Source organism: Ornithorhynchus anatinus, chromosome 10, assembly GCF_004115215.2.
Source record: "Ornithorhynchus anatinus isolate Pmale09 chromosome 10, mOrnAna1.pri.v4, whole genome shotgun sequence".
Taxonomy (NCBI): Eukaryota; Metazoa; Chordata; class Mammalia; order Monotremata; family Ornithorhynchidae; genus Ornithorhynchus; species Ornithorhynchus anatinus.
In genome coordinates, this window is record NC_041737.1 from 8,671,935 (window position 1) to 8,694,499 (window position 22,565).

At 49.3% G+C, this 22,565-nt stretch overlaps 1 protein-coding gene across 3 annotated transcripts in view; it reads right to left on the reverse strand.

Annotated features, from left to right (window-relative positions):
- G3BP2 (G3BP stress granule assembly factor 2) overlaps positions 1 to 14,372 on the reverse strand; it is a 32,656-nt gene extending 18,284 nt beyond the window's left edge. Inside the window, exons 1-2 of one of the 3 annotated variants that reach the window (XM_029072781.2) lie at positions 14,266 to 14,372; positions 4,083 to 4,201 (exon numbers count right to left, since the gene is read on the reverse strand). In XM_029072781.2, the coding sequence (XP_028928614.1) occupies positions 4,083 to 4,177 (95 nt within the window). In that variant the 5' untranslated portion in view covers positions 4,178 to 4,201; positions 14,266 to 14,372. Of the gene's footprint in view, positions 1 to 4,082; positions 4,202 to 4,805; positions 4,868 to 14,265 lie in introns of those variants that run through there. The other 2 variants (XM_029072782.2, XM_029072783.1) reach the window with 2 other exon arrangements.
- Positions 14,373 to 22,565: the final 8,193 nt, after the last annotated feature.

Here is a 22,565-nt window from a genome sequence, read left to right on the forward strand (position 1 = left end):
GAAGTTGGAATGGGTGGAAATCGTAAAGAAAGGACACAGAGTTAGAGTAACTACTTTCCTCCCTCATACTCAGGAGTGGTCAGAAAAATGTCAACAGCACTAATTCCACGATGGCAAAGTCCCACTATCCGCACGACTGGTGTTGCACACGCATGTGTGTGTGTTTGTATGCACGTGTGTCTTTTTGTATAAATGGTTCTTGTCTTTGAAAACTTCTAGGATGAAGAGTATGGCCGTCTTCACCCATCACCTCACCTCTTAAATTCCAGCTTCATCCTTCTTTTTAAAGAGGCATACTTTTGTTTTGCCTATTTAGCTGCAGGAAATCGAGCGTGAGGCAACTGCACGATTAGTTAATGGCTCTTAAATGCTTTCTATAAGTGGGAAGGGAGGAAATGAGAAAAAGAGGAAGTGAGAGAGGGGAGAAAGCAAGAGGCCCACGCGTGCGGAGACGATTTTTCACTTGGGGCTGCGGCCCAGTAGGAGACACCCCTCCCCCTGCCTTCCTCTTCCTGCTCCTCTGCTGCTGCTGCTCAGAACTCACAGTGCGTTTTTACAGGCCTGCCTTACGGTGTGATCTAAAACTGGTATTAGGGATGGAAAGGGTAAGGACGACTCAAATTCACAAGCTTTAGAGATATCGGTCCACCGTTTCAAATTCCTATCCCGAGCCCTTTTATCAGAGTTACGCTACCCAACGCCTCCGGTCACAGACCTAAAGGTCACAGACCTCCTGCAGGGTTCAGCAGACAGCAAGAGCAGGTAGAACAGGGACTAGCCAGGTCTTGGGCAAAAGAAATTGCAACTGGAAATTCACCAAGAGGAAACCAACAGCAGCTGCAGAAGGTGATATTCCACCTCTGCCTTCTTCGGCGCACAAATGCACACACATTTCCTCATTTAGTACTGGACAGTGTCAACCAAAAGACTGACCTTCCCACCACTGACCACATGAACCTTTTTTACCTAATTCTTCCAAGATTTCCTCTAAACCTCCATCTAAAATTCTGGTTGCCCACTCTCCTTCAAGCCCTTCTTTCAGTTCTCCCCCACTCACTCCCTTCTATCCAGTCAAAGAACCCTATCTCTAGCCACATCTACACAGGTGGCCAAAGGTCTCCTATCCAAAAATGTGTTTTGTGTTTTTTTAAAGGATTCAGCACTTACTATGAGCCAGGTGCTATTCTAAGCTCTGGGGTAGATACAAGGTAATCAAGGTGGACATAACATGTCCCTCATGGGGCTCACAGTCTTCATCCCCATTTTACAGATGAGGTAACCGAGAAATAGAGGAGTTAAGTGACTTGCCCAGGGTCACGCAGCAGACAAGGAGCAGAACCAGGACTAGAACGCAGGTCCTTCTGACTCCCAGGGTTGTGCTCTATCCACTAGACCACGCCATTCTGCCACAGTGACTTTTCTGCCCAAATATCGTATACATCTTCCTTAATGTCCTTCCTTTCTGTCACCTTCCTTAAGATCCACCACAACGCAACTCCAACATGACCACACCTTTCCCTTGCTAGTGTAAGGGAATGCTACACAACCAGAAAATACTAGTATATTTCCCTCTCACTTCAACCTGACCGCTCTATCCCGTCTCATTCACTGGCTCTTATTCCACCTCTTGTTCTTCTTTAACCGTGGGGGGGGGGGGGGGGGGGGGTCTCAAGACTCTTCAGCCCCTATTCTCCTTGTTCCTCAGTTTCTCCGGCTCATCTGCTCACAAGGTTTCAGCTACCACATCCCTGAGAATGACCCCCAAATCTACCGCAGCAGTCCCAACCTCTCCCCTGCTCTCCAATCTCCACATGGGTTTCCCATTGGCATCTTAAATTCAACGTGACTAAACCTGAATTTCTCCTCTTAACTTCTCCATCACGGTCGACCGCATCGCCGCTGTCCGTGACCCAGAAGCCGGCGACCTGGGGATCGCTTCCTCGCCGTCTAAACCCTCATTCTGCTGCCACTAAATCCTGCCTATATATCCTTGGCAATTCTCCTCAGGGATCAATGTCCCTCTTCTTCCACCCAAATGACCACTGCCCCCGCAGCCTCCTCACTATAGAAATAATGCTATTTACCAAAGTCTTTCTGCCTCCAACCTCTCTCTTCGGTTGATTCTAAACCCTGCAGCTGGATCCTATTCTGTAACATTATTTATTCATTCAGTTGTATCTACTGAGCGCTTACTGTGTGCAGAGCACTGTATTAAGCGCTCAATACTCCGAGACCGTCACATCAAGCAGAATCTCCGGACTCCAAGGCTCTCTATCGACGGGCTCCTTCTTACCCATCTCATCTCTTCCCCCTCTACTACCCAGTTTATAGTCTTCGCTGCTCTCACGCAGCCTTCTTAATGAGCCTCATTCTCAACTCTCCCACCTCCAACCTTTTGCTCACGCCTCTCTCCATGCTCTTTAAGCCAACCAGGCCGCGACTCCCCCACGATCTCTGAAGCCCGCCTGGAATCACCTTGTCCGAATTAGTTTCCACCTTCTCTGGTTCTGTCATCCAAAGTGAATCTCAGCATTTAACGTACACATCAATTTATACATGCTATTTATCTGTTCCCCCGTTTCAGCCTCTTTCCACCGTCCCATTATTTGTAAATAACAGGTGCCTGTCAACCCACTCCATTATACTGTAAGGCCCTTGAAACCGAATTCCACACCCCCTTGGTGCCCAAATACCTTTTACTGATTGTGCAGGGCCTGACTTTCTTCTACTGCCTTTTACAAAAGTGATTCAGAATCCTAATTATATAAAGTGATGGGTAAAGTTTGCTCCCTTTTCAAAGTGGCTCTTCAGAACCGGCCTCAAACGCAAGCTTTAGTAAATTGGAATTCTCACTCCACACAAAAATGTAGGCAACATGGTTTACAGTCAGTTGGGCTGACGGCATTCATCTAAGACCAATAAGCTTGATTTAAACCCAATGTGGTCACACATTTATATGGTGGGAATGGGGCTGCTGACCCCTCTATCTCCATCTGGGAGAATGAACTCCCAAGTTGCAGAACATTTGAGTTGTAGAGTGATTCTTGGCCAAAGTTCCTCAAGAGGCTATATTTAGTTTTTGAGGGGATAAGATTCGACATTCTTCAAAGGTGATGAAAAAATTTGATACGTAAAAGTCAGACACGATAGAGATCCAAATGTATTACGTAGGGCTTGCGATTTAAGTAAATGAGACCCTCGTTCATACAATAATGGCCGCCTTGGTCATCTCAGTCCTCTGGAGAATGTTTCGGAGTAGCAGAACAGGATTCGATTTCTTGTCTCTTGCCTTCAACAGCTGCATTTTCCTCAACGAGTAAACATTTCTCAGATCCCAAAATAAATGTGCATCTGTACTCAAAGCCCGGTCCCAGCAAAAATGGCTCTCCAACCCCAGCCTCTCCACAGCTCTTAGTTGTGTTTGACAAACTACACATACCAAAGACATTTAGAAAAAAATACAAAAAACTTTCATATTCTTCGGTTGTTTCACATCGGTTTCCATATTTGAGCTCACCCCAACCTTTTTCTTCAGTGGTATTTATTTTCTTGCTAAGACAGTAAGCAAAGCAACTACAGCAGCTATTCAAGCATTACAATTTCATGGTCCTTTTAGGAAAATGCAATATACTTTCAAGTTAACTCCATGAACAAATATTCTGCTTCAGAGTTCTTAACATTTGGTTAACTAGATTACACGTTTCTTGGAAACGTCTCCCCCGGACTAGACTGTAAGCCCGGTCGTGGGCAGGGATTGTCTCTGTCTTTACTGCTGAACTCTAACTTTCCCAGTGCTTAGTACAGTGCTCTGCACACAGTAAGTGCTCAATAAATACGACTGATTGAAATATACAAGGCAGAGAACAGGAGTTGGGCCCAGAGTGGGGGAAATCTAGTCTACAGTACTGTTAACATTTCAAAACACCAAAAGGTACAAGGCAGAAGGATGTTGGGTGAGGGGGAGAGACCATTTTAACTAGGCATCACTGTGAATACCGAGGATGAAGTGAGTCATTTAAACTGATCAAATATAGGTTAAAAAAACAATTATTTCAGCATGTCAAAGCAATTCTTCAAGTTACCTGTGCAAGAAGTCCGGTGCTTTATTCAGCAGAGTATAGTACTGCCTCACAAACTCCCGCCCTACAAGCAGGGGGCTTGGCTTCTCCATCACCATTTCTTTGGTGCAAAATATCAAATTCTGTACAAAGAAGAAGATAGAATAAACTTTAGCCATCTATAGCCATCTTTCAGCTCAACAACAAACCGCGTCGGACAATAGTTAAGCCCGAAGAAATTACCCCGACCTTGTCATCAAGTGTTTGGAAAATACATCGCCAGTGATTAATTCTATGACATCAGTGGTTTCTAAACTCAAAGTCGTGCTCTGAGGGACTGAACTACTGCAGACTAGGACCCTCTTGGCTCTAAGCTCGTTATGGGCAGGGAATGCGTCTGCTAATTCTGTGGTGTTGTACTCTCCCAAGTGCTTAGTACCGTGCTCTGCACATAGCAGGAGCTCAATAAATACCACTGATTGACTGGGGAATGCAGAAGTCGTCAGAGGGTCGGAAGCCTGCCATTTTCAGCCTTCTCCCCACACTCCTTCCTGACCGGGAATGTCACGATTCATCCCCCTGCCCCCACACCCTTTTCTCCACTCCCCATTCCCCTCTCCAGCAGTCAGGTCTGGATTCTCCCAAGGGGTACCAGGTGGATTTCCTAGAGTTTTGCTCCAGGGACCGCAGCTCTGCCCATCTACGTATCCTCCTCACCAAGTCCCCGATCTACATTCGGAAATGCACCTTGGTCTCCGCTCTGGCCACTCCTCTGTTTTGAACCAGGTTCGTTCAGGTACCACATGGGGCTCACAGTCAAAGTAGGAAGGAGAACAAGCATCGAATCTCTGTTTCGCAGAGGAGGGAACTGAGGTACAGAAGCGCTTTGGGAGAAGCAGTGTGGCCTGGGGAGAGAGTGTGGGCCTGGGAGTCAGAAGGACCTGGGTTCTCATCCGGGCTGTGCCACTTGTGAGCTTGGGCAAGTCAATTCGCTTCTCTGGGTCTCAGTTACCTCACCTGTAAAATGGGGAATGAGGCCGTGTGCCCCATGTGGGACACGGATTGGGTCCTGCACTTTGTACAGTACCTGGCACGAAGTATGGCGCATAACAAGCACCATTTAAAAAGTGAAGTAAGCTGCCCAAAGTTGAACAACTACGGGAAAAGGCAGATCTTCCAGGAAGGCACGGGGACAGCCCAGGACGGACCCAGGAGTCAAGAAACCCGAGTCCTCATTCCGGCTCGGCCTGCCGGGACGTCAGACAGGTCATTCCTCCCGTCCGTGCCTCCCCTTCCTCATTTGCAAAATGGGGCTAACGCCGCCTCCCTTCCTCAAGCACGTGTGGTGAGGATGCAGTGCGACGACTGATGTAAAAGCCCGTGGGAAAAATGAGAAATACACCAATATTACACTTTCTCCATTAATATGAGAAACGAGGTCGGATCTGGCCGCAACAAGGACAGATTTCAGACTGGGTAGAAGGCTCACAGTCATCTGGTTCTGCCCAGTGCCAGAATTCTCATCAGAGTGGGACTAGGGCAGAGAATTTTCCACGAGCCACAACCTAGAATCTTGCCTAAAGTCTTTATAATTGAAAGGGGAGTCCCACATTGGCCCAAACCTCTAAACTCGGAGGGGGAGAGGTCTTCAACTTGGGCGAGGAGTTTGATGGGGTTACCCACGTAGCGCAGTAGAATCTGCTGTAACACACACAAAAAGCACACACCATGCACAAAGGGTGACCCGACAGTCGCCACACTTCCAAGAGGGGAGCTGCGGGACCCCCACCCCACGTCTGACGGACCTTTCCGGGGACTGGCATCGAATGGTATGCGGTGTTCATTTTTTCATCGGTCAGCACGGCGATGCTCAGATTTACAGTGCACGCACACCCTCCCCCAGCAACCAGGACTCATCAGAAGTAGCTTCGGCATCATTGGGGTCCCCTGGTGCCACGCGCCCGGTAGGGCCACGGGTCATTTATAAACATCACTCTGGGTAGCGTTCACCCCGGGAGAGACGGCCAGGTGCGCCAGAGGCTGAGCTATATATTCGAGGAGAGGAGCTACATGACGGGGAGAGGGAAGAAGCGCCCGCCGGCCACCAGAGCGGGCCAGCTCGGGCCACATCTCTAACCGCCACACCGCGGTTCCAAGACGCGATGGCGTTTCCGTCGGTACCCACGCCGTTTCAGCTGGATGGGCGGGAGTCAGGAAAAGAGCCGGGAAAGTCGTGGCACGTGGATGCTAGAATCCAGAGCCAACAGGGCAAGCAGTAATCTCAGATACCTTTTTGCCAAATCCTGGCAGAAAAGGCAGAAGGGCCTAGAAATCCACCTTTTGGTAGGCGCCTCAAGGCTGCCAAATCCTGCCTCATTCACAAAAGCACAGGATTTCCTTCCTCCGTGTGTGCCCGACAGTCCTCCGGATATCAGGTTAGCCTTTCAGAGGGTCCAAAGGGTGGGTGAAATCATCAAGTTGGAAAGTCACCCAGTGGGATAGGGCCAAGGACATATCGAAAAAGCAAGAGGTTCTACACCGCCATGACCATGAGGAGTCCTACTAGATGTCAGCGTGGCTCAGTGGAAAGAGCACGGGCCCTAGAATCAGGGCTCATGAGTTCGAATCCCAGCTCTGCCACTTGTCGGCTGTGTGACTGTGGGCAAGTCACTTCACTTCTCTGTGCCTCAGTTCCCTCATCTGTAAAATGGGGATGAAGACTGTGAGCCCCACGTGGGACAACCTGCTTCCCCTACGTCTACCCCAGCGCTTAGAACAGTGCTCGGCACATAGTAAGCGCTTAACAAATACCAACATTATTATTATTATGTCAGACGACTTTGGTGGCGATCAAGACGAACAATGTCCTGCTGGGTCGCCTCAGTGTACACTCAAAAATAACCAAAAGGCAAAAAGTGCCATGGTACGCTACCAAAAAAAAAAAAAGAAAGAAAAGGTTTGAGTTTCTACAAAACACATGCTGATTACGGCACAGAGCGGATGAACAACAGCAAGTTTACTCTAAGGGCCACTTTGAGTTGTTGGTAGAGGCCTGGTGCGTTTCAGCAGGAATCAAGTCTAAATTCTGAAATCTGGCTTTAGATTATAGGCGATTTTGGGTGCTCTCTGCCAAGCTCTGAACCGATAAAAATACCTCAAACACAATCTCCAAAAGCCCACATAGACTAGTGCATGAATAGAGAATTCAAAAGGGAACAGAAATTCTCTGCTCCTCATATATACATACTTAATGGCAGCATTTCCATTAAATCTCTACGTGGCCTAGTGGGAAGAGCATGGGGCTGGGAGCCAGAGGACCTGGGTTCTTACCCTGGCTTTGCCCTCGTCTGCTGTGTGACCTTGGGAAATCACTTATCTTCTCTCGTCTCAGTTACCTCATCTGTAAAATGGGGATTAAGACTGTGAGCCCCATGGAGGACAAGAACTATGTCCAACCTGATTATCTTGTATCTACCCCAGTGCTTAGTACAGTGCCTGGCACAAGGTGCTCAACAAATACCCTGAGGGGGGGGAAGGGGGGAGTGACTCATAAAAAACTTGGCTCCTTCCAAGTTTGTCCAAGAGGATGAAGATGGCTTGAGTTAAAGGACACCACAGACACCAAGCAAAGGGAGTGAATGAAAAGCTAAAATCCAGTTAACCCAAACACTTCCTTGTAGCTAAGAGTTTTAATTTCCAACCTCATCCAAACCTCTAGGCAGCAAAATCGGCTTTACTTTCCCCCTGACTTTCTTTTCTCCCTCCTTTAGATAGAAATGAAACATCCACAATATCCAAATGGGAGACAATGGGATCTACAGAGGTTTGAGAAATCCTCATACCAAACAATCGCCTCCTGAATAATAAAGATCTTTGTAAGCCAACTTGGATACAAGTTCAAGACTAAACACCATTCACAAAATGTCATTTTTTGTCTTTTTTAAAAAAAAACCTTCATCCAACTGTTCCCCTTCTCTGAAGTCTACCGGAAAGGCTTGGAAAAAGACCCTTCCAGGTGGTGGGACCCTTGAATCATTTGATTACTTGCCTTGTACTGATAATAATAATAATGGTAGTATTTAAGTGCTTACTATGTACCAAGCACTGTACTACTGCTGGGACAGATACAAGATAATCAGGTCCCACGTGGGGCTCACAATCTAAGCAGGAAGGAGAAAAGGCAATGAATCCCCCTTTTGCAGATGAGGAAACTGAGGTACAGAGAGGTGAAGCGACTCTGCACCAGGTCACCCAGCAGGAAAGTGGCAGGGATGGGATTAGAACCCAGATCCTCTGACTCCCAGGCCCGGACTCTTTCTATTAAGCCCCGCTGCTTCAAGATACACGTTGGACCTCTTCAGGTTGCCTTCACCAAGCAGAGGTTTTGAAGTAGAATCCAACTTTTGAGGCCAGGAGAGGCGAACACCTCAATCCCAAACAGGAATCCCGCCGCGGCTGGCAAAGCGAGACCCTCCCCTGCCAACAGTGGTTGAGAAATGTCGGCCTGGAGGGCAAGAACCGAGTCCTCGGGTTCATTATGTAAAACACCTGGACATATTACCTAAGGCTCAATCATCTTTTGTAAATAACTGTTAATGAAAATGTAGGCATTATCCAAAGTCACCAACTTCAAAGGCTTACTGGAACAACTCCGCTACTCGGAGAAGCCACGAAAGACAACAAATCCAAACTGTAGCAGATCCAAACGCATGAATAATTAGAAACAAAACAGTGTTAAAGGAAATTGCATTAGGCAAGGCGGGGAGGGCACCGGGTACCTTCCAAAGAAACAAAAGATTTGGAAAAATCAGATAAAAAATGAATTTAGGAAGCTACTCGTCATCGTGCAATCTCTAAACGGAAAATACCGTCCATAGGTATAGCTTCTAAGGCTACGAGGGGAAAGGACCAAAGAAAATGCCACTATCAGCTAAAAAAAAAAACTAAGAAAAATCAGGTGCCTTCAGGAAAACAATACCTGAAATTCCTTGAGGAATCCAATCCTGATTGAAATGTCTGACAATGAGCAAAATGTATTTGCTTTCTAAATCTGTAAAATTCAGTTCACCTAGAGTTTGGAAACCGCTATTCATATGAAAAAATGCTGATTTCAAGTATTTCACTACCTGCACACCCACAGATGGGGGAGGGCGGGGAGGAGAGAAAGGTGGACTGCTAATTTTCTTGGGCTCATTTGCAAGTATCAGCTAAACTTTTAAGCAAATTTCCATAACAAAGAATACGCTTTTAAGGGCCAGTGGTGGTTGTGGAATACAGGAAAGGTATTTCGGTTGAAATCAAATTCTTACTAGGCTGGCTTTTAAGAACAGCCAAGAGTCACACGAAGGCAGTCATTAGTAGGGTAAGTCGGGTCAGTTTTGGAGGGGCTAGTCCGTCTAAACGATTCAAACATGGGCAGGTAAACTGGAAACAGTCCAAAGTTTAAGATAACTGCATCCATCAAAATCAATTTTAAACGATCCAAATCTGTTCACTGCTTAGACTAACAGCACCCATTTTCAATTTCACAGACTGCTTCAAGTTAGCTTTTAGTTCACTGATCAAATAGGAATATTGGGACAATAAAGGGGATTTCGGGTTCTATTAGTCTATTATTTACGACTCGATAAAAGGAATATACAGATTGTACTCTTCCCGGCGCTCACTACAGAGCTCTCAATACCGTTGATGAAACATTACTCGATTGCCCAAAAGGCTAACGGATCCCTAAAATGCCCGGACAATATTAAAGTGCGAAAGATAGCGGTTATGAATTGCTTTCCAGAAAGGACTTTTGGCAACTCAGTCACCCAAACCCATTTATTTGCATTCCCTTCGGCCCCACTCTGGCCTTCAGAAAATGCCTTTCGGCATCTGTTGCCTCTCTTCCCTCCACCTTAAAACAGATAACTGTCAGGCCCCGTCTCCTTTCTCCCAGAGTTAATCCCAGAGATCTTCCTACCCTACCCATTCACCATCCTCTACGATAAAAACATCCACGAAAAACGCATCGGGCTTTTCCACGGCCCACAGGAAAATCGCCCCAAGACCCACGCAAATTTAGCAACCGAATAGGCACCCAAGGACACCCCTGGAAATAGCTATTTATTGAATACTAATTATTCACTGAAATGACTGTTTACTTCCTAACCTCTCTAAATAGCCGATGCTGACAAGTTTTGCTATACCAGAAATTCGAATTTAGCTTAAAAAAAGGGCAGGCCTTTTAGACAAAAGGCCCTCCAGATTCTATTACGACGGATGGCCTGCTTTGAGTCACATAATCGAGTATCCAACTCCATCTCCTTGTAGCCACCGCCTCCCCCGCAGCGCTCTGTACAGTGCCAGGGACGTATTGAGCGCTTAAAAATGCGTTCCTTCACTCCACCGTACTTCTCGAGCTCTTACTGGGGGCAGAGCACTGGGCTAAGCGCTTGGGGAAATACAAATCGCTTCTCTGTGCCTCATCTGTGGATGAAGACTGTGAGCCCCACGTGGGACAACCTCATTATTTTATATCCCCCACCCCCGGCGCTTAGATCAGTGCTTGGCACATAGTAAGCGCTTAACAAATACCACCACCATCATCATCATTACATGCCACGTCCAAAAAAAAATTAAAAATTAAAAGGCTAAGCAGACAGAACTGTCAAATTAAGAGAATTAAGAGGGGGACCCCGGTCCAGGGCGACCTGAATAAAAAGGGTGGTAAAGGGTGGTCTCCATCTGTCGCCGAATTGTACATCCCCAGCGCTTAGTCCAGTGCTCTGCACGCAGTAAGCGCTCAATAAATACGACTGCATGAAGGCCTTCCTCTTTCCAAGCGCTCAGTCCAGCGCTGTGCACATAGTAAGCGTTCAATAAATACGACTGCATGAAGGCCTTCCTCTTTCCAAGCGCTCAGTCCAGCGCTGTGCACATAGTAAGCGTTCAATAAATACGACTGCATGAAGGACTTCCTCTTTCCAAGCGCTCAGTCCAGCGCTGTGCACATAGTAAGCGCTCAATAAATACGACTGCAGGAATGAAGGCCTTCCTCTTTCCAAGCGCTCAGTCCAGCACTCTGCACATAGTAAGCGCTCAATAAACACGACTGCATGAAGGTCTTCCTCTTTCCAAGCGCTCAGTCCAGCGCTGTGCACATAGTAAGCGCTCAATAAATACGACTGCATGAAGGCCTTCCTCTTTCCAAGCGCTCAGTCCAGCGCTGTGCACATAGTAAGCGCTCAATAAATACGACTGCAGGAATGAAGGCCTTCCTCTTTCCAAGCGCTCAGTCCAGCGCTCTGCACATAGTAAGCGCTCAATAAATAGGACTGATTGAAGGCCTTCCTCTTTCCAAGCGCTCAGTCCAGCGCTCTGCACAAAGCAAGCGCTCAATAAACACGACCGCATGGAGGCCTTCCTCTTTCCAAGCGCTCTGCACATAGTAAGCGCTCAATAAATACGACTGCATGAATGAAGGCCTTCCTCTTTTCAAACGCTCAGTCCAGTGCTCTGCACATAAGCGCTCAATATGACTGCATGAATGAATGAATGCCTGCCTCTTTCCAAGCGCTCAGCCCACCACTGTGCACATACTAAGCGCTCAATAAACACGACTGCATGAAGGCCTTCCTCTTTCCAAGCGCTCTGCACACAGTAAGAGCTCAATAAATACGACTGCATGAATGAAGGTCTTCCTCTTTCCAAGCGCTCAGCCCAGCGCTCTGCACACAGTAAGCGCTCAATAAATACGACTGCAGGAATGCATGCCTTCCTCTTTCCAAGCGCTCAGCACATAGTAAGCGCTCAATAAACATGACTGTCTGAAGGCCTTCCTCTTTCCAAGCGCTCTGCACATAGTAAGCGCTCAATAAATACGACTGCAGGAATGAAGAAAGGCCTTCCTCTTTCCAAGCGCTGTGCACATAGTAAGCGCTCAATAAATAGGACTGCCTGAATGAACGAACGCCTGCCTCTTTCCAAGCGCTCAGCCCAGCGCTGTGCACATAGTAAGCGCTCAATAAACACGACTGCATGAAGACCTTCCTCTTTCCAAGCGCTGTGCACATAGTAAGCGCTCAATAAATACGACTGCAGGAATGCATGCCTTCCTCTTTCCAAGCGCTCAGCACATAGTAAGCGCTCAATAAACACGACTGCACAAAGACCTTCCTCTTTCCAAGCGCTGTGCACACAGTAAGCACTCAATAAACACGACTGCATGGAGGCCTTCCTCCTTCCAAGCGCTCTGCACATAGTAAGTGCTCAATAAATACAACTGCAGGGATGAATGCCTGCCTCTTTCCAAGCGCTCAGCACATAGTAAGCGCTCACTAAACACGGCTGCATGAAGGCCTTCCTCTTTCCAAGCGCTCTGCACATAGTAAGGCCTCAATAAATACGACTGCATGAATGAAGGCCTTCCTCTTTCCAAGCGCTCTGCACATGGTAAGCGCTCAATAAATACGACTGCAGGGATGAATGAATGTCTGCCTCTTTCCAAGCGCTCCGCCCAGTGCCCTGCACATAGTAAGCGCTCAATAAACACGACTGCATGAAGGCCTTCCTCTTTCCAAGCGCTGTGCACATAGTAAGCGCTCATTCCAAGCGCTGTGCACATAGTAAGCGCTCACTAAACACGACTGCCTGAAGGCCTTCCTCTTTCCAAGCGCTCAGCACATACTGAGCGCTCACTAAACACGACTGCATGAAGGCCTTCCTCTTTCCAAGCGCTGTGCACATAGTAAGCGCTCACTAAATACGACTGCAGGAATGCATGCCTGCCTCTCTCCAAGCGCTCAGCACATAGTAAGCGCTCAATAAACACGACTGCCTGAAGGCCTTCCTCTTTCCAAGCGCTGTGCATATAGTAAGCGCTCAATAAACACAACTGCCTGAAGGCCTTCCTCTTTCCAAGCGCTGTGCATATAGTAAGCGCTCAATAAACACGACTGCAGGCATGAAGGCCTGCCTCTTTCCAAGGGCTGTGCACATAGTAAGCGCTCACTAAACAAGACTGCAGGCATGAAAGCATGCCTGCCTCTTTCCAAGCGCTGTGCACATAGTAAGCGCTCACTAAATACGACTGCAGGAATGCATGCCTGCCTCTTTCCAAGCGCTGTGCACATAGTAAGCGCTCACTAAACACGACTGCATGAATGAAGGCCTTCCTCTTTCCAAGCGCTGTGCACATACTAAGCGCTCACTAAATACGACTGCAGGAATGCATGCCTGCCTCTTTCCAAGCGCTCAGCACATAGTAAGCGCTCACTAAACACGACTGCCTGAAGGCCTTCCTCTTTCCAAGCGCTCAGCACATACTGAGCGCTCAATAAAAACGACCGCAGGAATGAATGAAGGCCGTCCTCTTTCCAAGCGCTCAGCACACAGTAAGCGCTCAATAAACACGACTGCACGAAGACCTTCCTCTTTCCAAGCGCTGTGCACACAGTAAGCGCTCAATAAGCACGACTGCGGGCAGGAATGAACGCCTGCCTCTTTCCAAGCGCTGTGCACCGCAGTAAGCGCTCAATAAATAGGACTGCCTGAATGAACGCCTGCCTCTTTCCGAGCGCTCAGCCCAGCGCCGGGCACACAGTAAGCGCTCCATAACCACGACGGCCCGAAGACCTTCCTCCTCCCCCCCCGCGCCTTGACAAAGCCCGGTAACGGTCCCGCGGCCCCGAAAGCGCCGGCCCGAGGTCCTGGGTTCCAATCCCGCCTCCGCCCGACCTGGGGCAAGCCCCTTCCCAGGACCTCCAAGCCGGGGGGGGGGGCAGAACGGGAGCCCCCAAATCCCGGCGAGGACTGAATGACCCTTAATCCCCGGGGGGGGGGGCTGCAAAGATGGCAACCGCGCCAAGGACCGGCAAGACCGGGGGCCCCACCGGGGACAAAAGGCATAAAGAGCCAGAAAAGGGGGGGGGGAGAAGGAAGGCCCCGCAGCAGCCATGATGACCGGTCCTTTTTCGCCCCCACTGGCATTTGGGCGGGCCCGGCCCCTGGCCCAACCCCAACCGGAAATCCATTTTTTCCCCCAGAAACCTCGGCGCCACTGCCCACCCCGAGGCGGCCCCTGGGGGGGGGGGGGGGGGGCGCTTAGCACAGTGTGGGCGCCTCACAGGTCCCCCACGGGACCACGGTATTTTCGCCGTGTTCGGGGAGGCCGGACGAGGCGGCGGCCGGTCCCGGGCCTCCCTCCGCCCCCCCCCCCCCCCCTCACCTATGGGCAGCGGCGGAAACGGCGACGACGAGAAGCGGGAGGGAAGGAGGATCCGTCCGGGTGCGGGAGGCCGCCGCCGCCGCCGCCGCCGCCGCCTGAGGAGAAAGCCCGCCCCGCCCCCACCCCCCGCCGAGAAATCACCTCACACCGGCCCGGCCGCGCGCATGCGCGCCTCCCGCGCTCTCCCCCCCCGACGTGCTGACGTCACCGCGCAGCGTCAGCGCCCCCCTCCCCATTGTCTCAGCCCTGCCGGGCGGGCCGGGAAACCCCCTTCCTGTCCGAGCGCGCGCCCGCCGCGCCGGAAGTCGGCAGGGCGGGGGGAGGGGGGAGGATGACGTCACGCGCCGGGGCCGGGCGCAAAGCGGCCCCCTCCCTCCCCCCGCCCGAGGGATTCTGGGTAGGCCTGCCGCCCAGCGGGGGTCCGGGGAAAGGGGCCGGGCTGGGGAGGCCGAGGTCGTGGGTTCGAATCCCCCTTCTGCCCCTTGGCAGCTGGGGGACTGTGGGCCAGTCCCTTCTCTGGGCCCCAGTCATCTGTCAGATGGGGATGAAGACTGGGAGCCCCACGTGGGACAACCTCATTCCCCTGCTGTCCCGCCTCTGCCCCTTGTCTGCTGTGTGACCTTGGGCAAGTCACTTCCCTGGGCCTCAGTTCCCTCATCTGTGTCAAATGGGGATGAGGCAGCGTGGCTCAGTGGAAAGACCACGGGCTTTGGAGTCAGAGATCCTGGGTTCGAATTCCGGCTCGGCCACTTGTCGGCTGGGTGACTGTGGGCGAGTCACTTCACTTCTCTGGGCCTCAGTTCCCTCATCTGTAAAATGGGGACGAAGACTGGGAGCCCCACGTGGGACAACCTGATTCCCCTGTGTCTACCCCAGCGCTTAGAACAGTGCTCGGCACACAGTAAGCGTTTAACAAATACCAACATTATTATTATTACCCCAGCGCTTAGAGTCCCACCTCTGCCCCTTGGCAGCTGGGGGACTGTGGGCCAGTCCCTTCTCTGGGCCTCAGTGACCTCATCTGTCAAATGGGATTAATAATGTTGGTATCTGTTAAGCGCTCACTAGGTGCGGAGCACCGTTGTAAGCGCTGGGGGAGATCCAGGGTCATCAGGTTGTCCCACGTGAGGCTCACAGTCTTCACCCCCTTTATACAGATGAGGGAACTGAGGTCCAGAGAATAATAAGAATAATGTTGGTATTTGTTAAGCGCTTACTAGGTGCAGAGCACCATTCTAAGCACTGGGGGAAATACAGGGGAATGAGGTTGTCCCACGTGAGGCTCACAGTTAATCCCCATTTGACAGATGAGGTCCCTGAGGCACAGAGACGTGAAGTGACTCGCCCAAGGTCACACGGCTGACAAGTGGCAGAGTCGGGAGTCGAACCCATGACCTCTGACTCCCAAGCCCGGGCTCTTTCCACTGAGCCACGTTGCTTCTCTGTGAGCCCCACGTGGGACAATGCTTACCCTGTACCTCCCCCAGCGCTTAGAACAGTGCTCTGCACCTAGTAAGTGCTTAATAATAATAATGATGGCATTTGTTAAGCGCTTACTAGGTGCAAAGTACTGTTCTAAACGCTGGGGAGGATACAAGGTGATCAGGTCGTCCCACAAGGGACTCACAGTCTTCATCCCCATTTTACAGTTGAGGTAACTGAGGCACAGAGAAGTTAAGTGACTTGCCCAAAGTCACACAGCTGACAAGCGGTGCAGCCGGGATTAATAAATACCAACATTATTATCATTATTATTAACCGGTCGCACTCCTTTCCCCTGTCAGGAGGGTGATTCTCCCCGCCCAAGGGTCATTCATTCAAGCAGTCGTATTTATTGAGCGCTTACTATGTGCAGGGCACTGGACTGAGCGCTTGGAAAGAGGAAGGCCTTCATTCATGCAGTCGTATTTATTGAGCGCTTACTATGTGCAGAGACTGGACTAAGCGCTTGGAATGGACAATTCGGCAACAGATAGAGACCATCCCTGCCCGATGACGGGCTCACTGTTGAGCGCTTACTCCGTGCCAAGCACTGTGCTGAGCGCTGACGGTGGGCCCGGCAAAACCCAAGGCTTTGGGAACTGTTTGGTCACCCCTTTCAGGTTGCGAGACCTGGATTCATCACAAACTCCACATCAGCTTTTGCTCTTCTCCCCTCCCAGCCCCATAGCGGTCACGTACATAGCTGAAATTTGATTTGTACTGAGGTCGTCCCCGCCCCCCCAGACTGGAAGCTCGTTGTGGGAAGGGCACGTGACTGTTTATTGTTCTATTGCACTCTCCCAAGTGCTTAGTACAGTGCTCTGCACACAGGAAGTGCTCAATAAATACAATTGAATGAATGAATTCCCGGGATGAATTAAATAATAATGTTGGTATTTGTTAAGCGCTTACTATGTGCAGAGCACTGTTCTGAGCGCTGGGGTAGATACAAGGTCATCAGGTTGTCCCACGTGGGGCTCACAGTCTTCATCCCCATTTGACAGATGAGGTCACTGAGGCCCAGAGAAGTGACGTGAGTTGCCCACAGTCACACAGCTGACCAGTGGCAAGTGGCATTTAACAAGTGGCAAGGCGAGAACTGCGGTGAAGAACAATGCAGTCTTTGAATAAAATTAATTTTCCAGCATGGCAGGGAGGCAGAGCATGTGAAACTCACTTTTGGCATTTTTTTATGACTTCACAACCTCTACCCTTGAGGAATTTACTCGGAAAAGGAGAAGAAACGTCAAAAATGCCAACATTTAATCTTTAATTCCAGCGCTATGATCCTCTACTTAATTTCTTGAGCTGCATGACATAATTATAAAAATATTCTGTTTTAAAATGCACTCTTAATGCCATTGCGTAGGAGTTCCTGAAATTCTTCCAGTTGTAATTTGCCTATCGGCAGAATACCTCAAGGGGTTCGGATGGGGCCCTCTTAGATCAAGGTAATCTGGAATAGATTAATTTCTGAGGCTCTTTCTGGTTCAGTGATTCCGATTCCAAGGAGGGAGGCAAAAATACAACTATGATGAAATAGAAGAGAGTGAGCGTACTTTCTTATTCTAAAGGGCCTGGAATTTCTGAACCGTAAGATAATTACATGGCGCAGAAGGTACTGAATGGAAATGATAGGGAAGAGGATGGTTTATAAAAAGCTGAAAAACACGTGGCAAAGACAGCCCCTCTAGAACAAAGACCCTGATACAAATTCCAGCCAGAAACCAGAACTCTGTCATTGGTCCACCTCGCAGAAAAGGAGAAAATTCAGGCAGTGCTTAGTTATCTATCGGCCAGTGGTATTTATTGAGCGCTTACCCTGTGCAGAGCGCTTGGGAGAGGACACTATAACAGCGTCGATTCACGTTCCCTACCCACGTCGAGCTTGCTCCCTTGATTCATCCCCCCACCCCAACCCCGCAGCACTTCTGTACACGTCTTTATTTCTATTAACGTCTCTCTCCTCCTCTAGACTCTAAACTCGCTGTGGGCAGGGAATGTGTCCGTTTATGGTCGTACTCTCCCAAGCGCTTCGTACAGTGCTCTGCACACGGTAAGCGCTCAGTAAATACGATGGATGGACGAGCTGACGGTCCAGTGAGACTGTAGGGGTCGAATGAAACAGGAAAACCCTCCTTTTTGTGGATATTGTCTGCGAGGGGTTACCGAAAATAATATTAGATTAAGATGCTGTAATGGGGGTAAATTAATATTCACTGCGGGGGGCTAAAGTTTGGGGGAGTGTGATTCACTGCCAGAAGGTTAGTCTGGTCCCGGGAGTGCTGGCTCTTCTGCAAGAACATACTGGCCTGGATTCATTCAATCATATTTATTGAGCGCTTACTATGTGCAGAGCACTGTACTAGGCGCTTGGAATGTTGGTAATAATAATGGTATTTGTTAAGCACTTACTATGTGCAGAGCACTGTTCTAATAATAATAATAATAATGTTGGTATTTGTTAAGCGCTTACTACGTGCCGAGCACTGTTCTAAGCGCTGGGGTAGACACAGGGGAATCAGGTTGTCCCACGTGGGGCTCACAGTCTTAATCCCCATTTTACAGATGAGGGAACTGAGGCACAGAGAAGTAGTGACTTGCCCACAGTCACACAGCTGACAAGTGGCAGAGCTGGGATTCGAACTCATGAGCCCTGACTCCAAAGCCCGTGCTCTTTCCACTGCGCCACGCTGCTTCTCCTAGGCATTGGGGGAGATACAGGGTCATCAGGTTGTCCCACGGGAGGCTCACAGTTAATCCCCATTTTACAGATGAGGTAACTGAGGCACAGAGGAGGTGAAGTGACTTGCCCACAGTCACACAGCTGACAAGCGGCAGTGCCGGGATTCGAACCCATGACCTCTGACTCTCAAGCCCGGGCTCTTGCCACTGAGCCTCGCTGCTTGTACAATTCGGCAGAAGATAGAGACAATCCCTGCCCAATGACGGGCTCACGGTCTAATCGCATACGGGACTTTCAACATCTAATAGCAGGATTTATTCCCCGGGACTAGGATGTTTGCCAGGTGAACACACGATCCAGATAAATAACGAAGCCCCTCCCATTAGACACCCTTGCGGAAGGCAACCTTTGCCCCTCTTGGTAAACTTAAAGTCAGCAAGAATGGAAGAACTCCCAAGTTTTGCAGAAATCTACAGGGACTGACAGAACAGATGAGCTCCCAAGACACGGTGGAAAAGCCCAACAGCCGGTGACGGCGATGTCTCCATCCCCGAAATCCCAACGAATGGGATTTCGACCCATTGGATTTCAAACTCAACGTGCAACTGCACGTCTTCAACGAATTAGATGCCATTTGGAGATTTTGGCAATTCAGACTGACTAAAGTCCTAAATTTTCCCCCTTGACTATTTACTCTGTCAGTTCACTTCTCTGTGCCTCAGTTCCCTCATCTGTCAAATGGGGATGAAGACTGGGAGCCCCACGTGGGACAACCTGATGACCGTGTATCTCACCCGGTGCTTAGAACAGTGCTTGGCACCTAGTAAGCACTTAACAAATACCATTATCATTATTATTCTTTGAAAGACATGGGAGCGTCATGCTTTCTTTTGGTACTGTCAGTTCCCGAAAGGTATCATAATAATGTTGGTATTTGTTAAGCGGTTACTATGTGCAGAGCACTGTTCAAAGTACTGGGTACAGGGTAATCAGATTGTCCCTCTGAGGCTCCCAGTCTTCATCCCCATTTTCCAGATGAGGTCACTGAGGCCCAGAGAAGTGAAGTGACTTGCCCACAGTCACCCAGCTGACAAGGGGCAGAGCCGGGATTCGAACCCATGACCTCCGACTCCAAAGCCCGGGCTCTTTTCCCTGAGCCACGCCAACCGGATGAGGTGGAGCAATAGATTAGGGTTGACTCGATCGATCGTATTTATCGGGCGCGTACTGTGTGCAGAGCACTGCGCTTAAGCACCCGGGAAAGTACAATTTAATAGAGCAGGTCGACGCGTTCCCTGCCCACAACGCGCTTACGGTCTAGGGTTGAATGGATGCAAGAGAAGAAAATTCCTTCATGATCAATCAATTGATCAGTTGTCCTTTCCAAGCGCTTAGTACAGTGCTCTGCACACAGTAAGCACTCACTAAATACGACTGAATGAATGAATGAGTGGTATTTATTGAGCACTCACCGTGTGCTTAGCACTCTCCCTCAAGTCTTTAGCGGCACTCCCAGCTGCAGACCGAGTCTCACGGAATCGCTCTTTTTTTAAGTCTTGGGCGTCTTCCCCAAGAGCACAAACCTGTTAAAATATTTCCTCAGGAAACCCATTCACACCTCTCATCTTGTTAAGCGCTTACTGTGTGAGAAGCCCTGTGCTGGGGTGGATACAAGCAAATTGGGTTAGACACAGTCCCTGTCTCACAGTCTCCATCCCCATTTTGCAGATAAGGTAACTGAGGCACAGAGAAGTAAAGTGGCTTGTCCAAGGTCACAGGGCGGACAGGTGGAGGGGCTGGGATTAGAACCCATGACCTTCCGACTCTCAGGCCCGAGTTCTACCCACTGGGCCGTGATGCAACGTGAAAACTCTGACGTGTCGTTTTCAAGACCTGCCGATAAATAAACCAGTCATCACCAGTGATATTTACTGAGCGCTTTTGGTGTACAGAGCATAGCACTAAGCACTTGGGAGAGAACAACCGAGCTGGTAGACACCCTCCCTGCCCACAAGAAGAAGAAGTGTGGACTAGTGGCTAGAGCCCGGACCTGGGAGTCAGAAAGACCTGGGTTCTAATCCTGGCTCCGCCACTCATCCGCTGGGTGACCATGGGCAAATCACTTCACTTCTCTGGGCCTCGGTTACCTCATCTGGAAAATGGGGATGAAGACTGGGAGCCCCACGGGGGATATGGACTGTGTCGGACCTTGTATCTACCCCAGCGTCTAGTACGGTACCCAGCACTTAAATACCTTTAAAAAAAAAATTTGAGCTTACAATCTAGAGGGGGAGCCAGACATTAATGGAAGCAAATAATTTATAATCTATAATTTATAGGCAACAGATGGCAATTTAGAGGCCACAGATAGAGACAATCCCTGCCCAACAACGGGCTCAGTGATGCTGCCGCTGGGCATGAAATGGAATCCAACACCCAAGCACCAGGATTTATTGAGGCCTACCCTGTGCGGAACCCTGTAATGAGCGCTTAGGAGAGTTTAATAGGAGTTAGAAGAGATGATCCCTGGCCTCACTGTCCTCTCGCCGCCGACCTTTCGCCCACGTCCTGCCTCTGTCCTGGAACGTCTTCCCTCCTCATGTGGCTGTCCCCACCTTCAAAGCCTTATCGAAGGCCCATCTCCTCCAAGAGGCCTTCCCGGACTGCGCCCTCCTCTTCTCCCGCTCCCTTTCTTCATCCCCCTCCGAGCCCCGCCCCACTTACGTGTCCCTGTCATTTATTTATTTCTATTAATGTCTGTCTCCCCCTCTAGACTGTAAGCTCCTTGTGGGAAGGGAATGTGTTATATTGTTATATTGTCCTCTCCCAAGCGCTTAGTACAGTACCCTGCACACAGTCAGTGCTCAATAAATACAATTAACTCACTCAAGGAGCACACCATTTAAGAGGAAATCGGGTAATCGGAGGTATTTTTTGAGTACCCTCTAAGCACAAAGCACTGCGCTAAGGTGTCAGGGAGAATAAAAGAGACGTTCAAAACACACACGTTCCCTGCCCTCACGAGCTTTGCATTATGACGGGGAAGACTGACTAAAACGGTTTTATGGATATTGGAAGCAGGAGGAAGAACAAAGATACAACAGGAACCCAAATTCCAGCATGAAAAAAATACATCAACTCGATGGTACTTTCCTAAGTGCTTGGCACACAGTAAACGCTCAATAGCGATCGCTGATTGATTGATAATAGCTGTAAGAGCGGTAGTGTTTTAAACAGCAGTCGCCCCACCAAAAAAAAAGTGTGAAATGTATACATTTCAATTATCAATATAATAATAATAATGATGGTATTTGTTAAGCGCTTACTATGTGCCAAACACCGTTCTAAGAACCGGGGGAGATACAAGGCAATCACAGTGTCCCATGTGGGGCTCCCCGTTTTCCAGATGAGGTCACTGAGGCCCAGAGAAGTGAAGTGACTTGGCGCTTACTATGTGCCAAACACCGTTCTAAGAGCCGGGGGAGATACAAGGCAATCACAGTGTCCCATGTGGGGCTCCCCATTTTCCAGATGAGGTCACTGAGGCCCAGAGAAGTGAAGTGACTTGCCCAGAGTCACCTAGTTGACAAGTGGCGGAGCCGGGATTAGAACCCACGACCTCCAACTCCCAAGCCCGGGCTCTGTCTTCATTCACTAGCATTTATTGAGCGCTTACTATGTGCAGAGCACTGGACTAAGCACTTGGAATGGACAAATCGGCAACAGAGAGAGACAGTCTCTGCCCACTGACGGGCTTACAGTCTAATCTCTTTCCACTGAACCACGCTGCTTCTATTATTATTATCATTATTACTATCAGTAGTAGTAATAACAATAATGGTGATGATGATTAACTAGGACTCTGAGTGAGACAGTGCTCAATAAATACCATTAATTAATTAATTCAGTGACAGTCAGTGCCTGGACTTGCTAAATTAGACAAAGCGCGAATAGTGTGAATTCTGCTGACCCACATGGATTTGCCGTTTACAGCCTCAAAGCTGGAAAAAGAGTGCTCAGGACTGTTTTTCGGAAACCTACTGAACGACCTAGATTGCTCCTGAATCTATGACCTCTGGGCACTTGGTATTCACCCTTCCCTCAGCCCCACAGCATTTATGTGCAGCTCTAT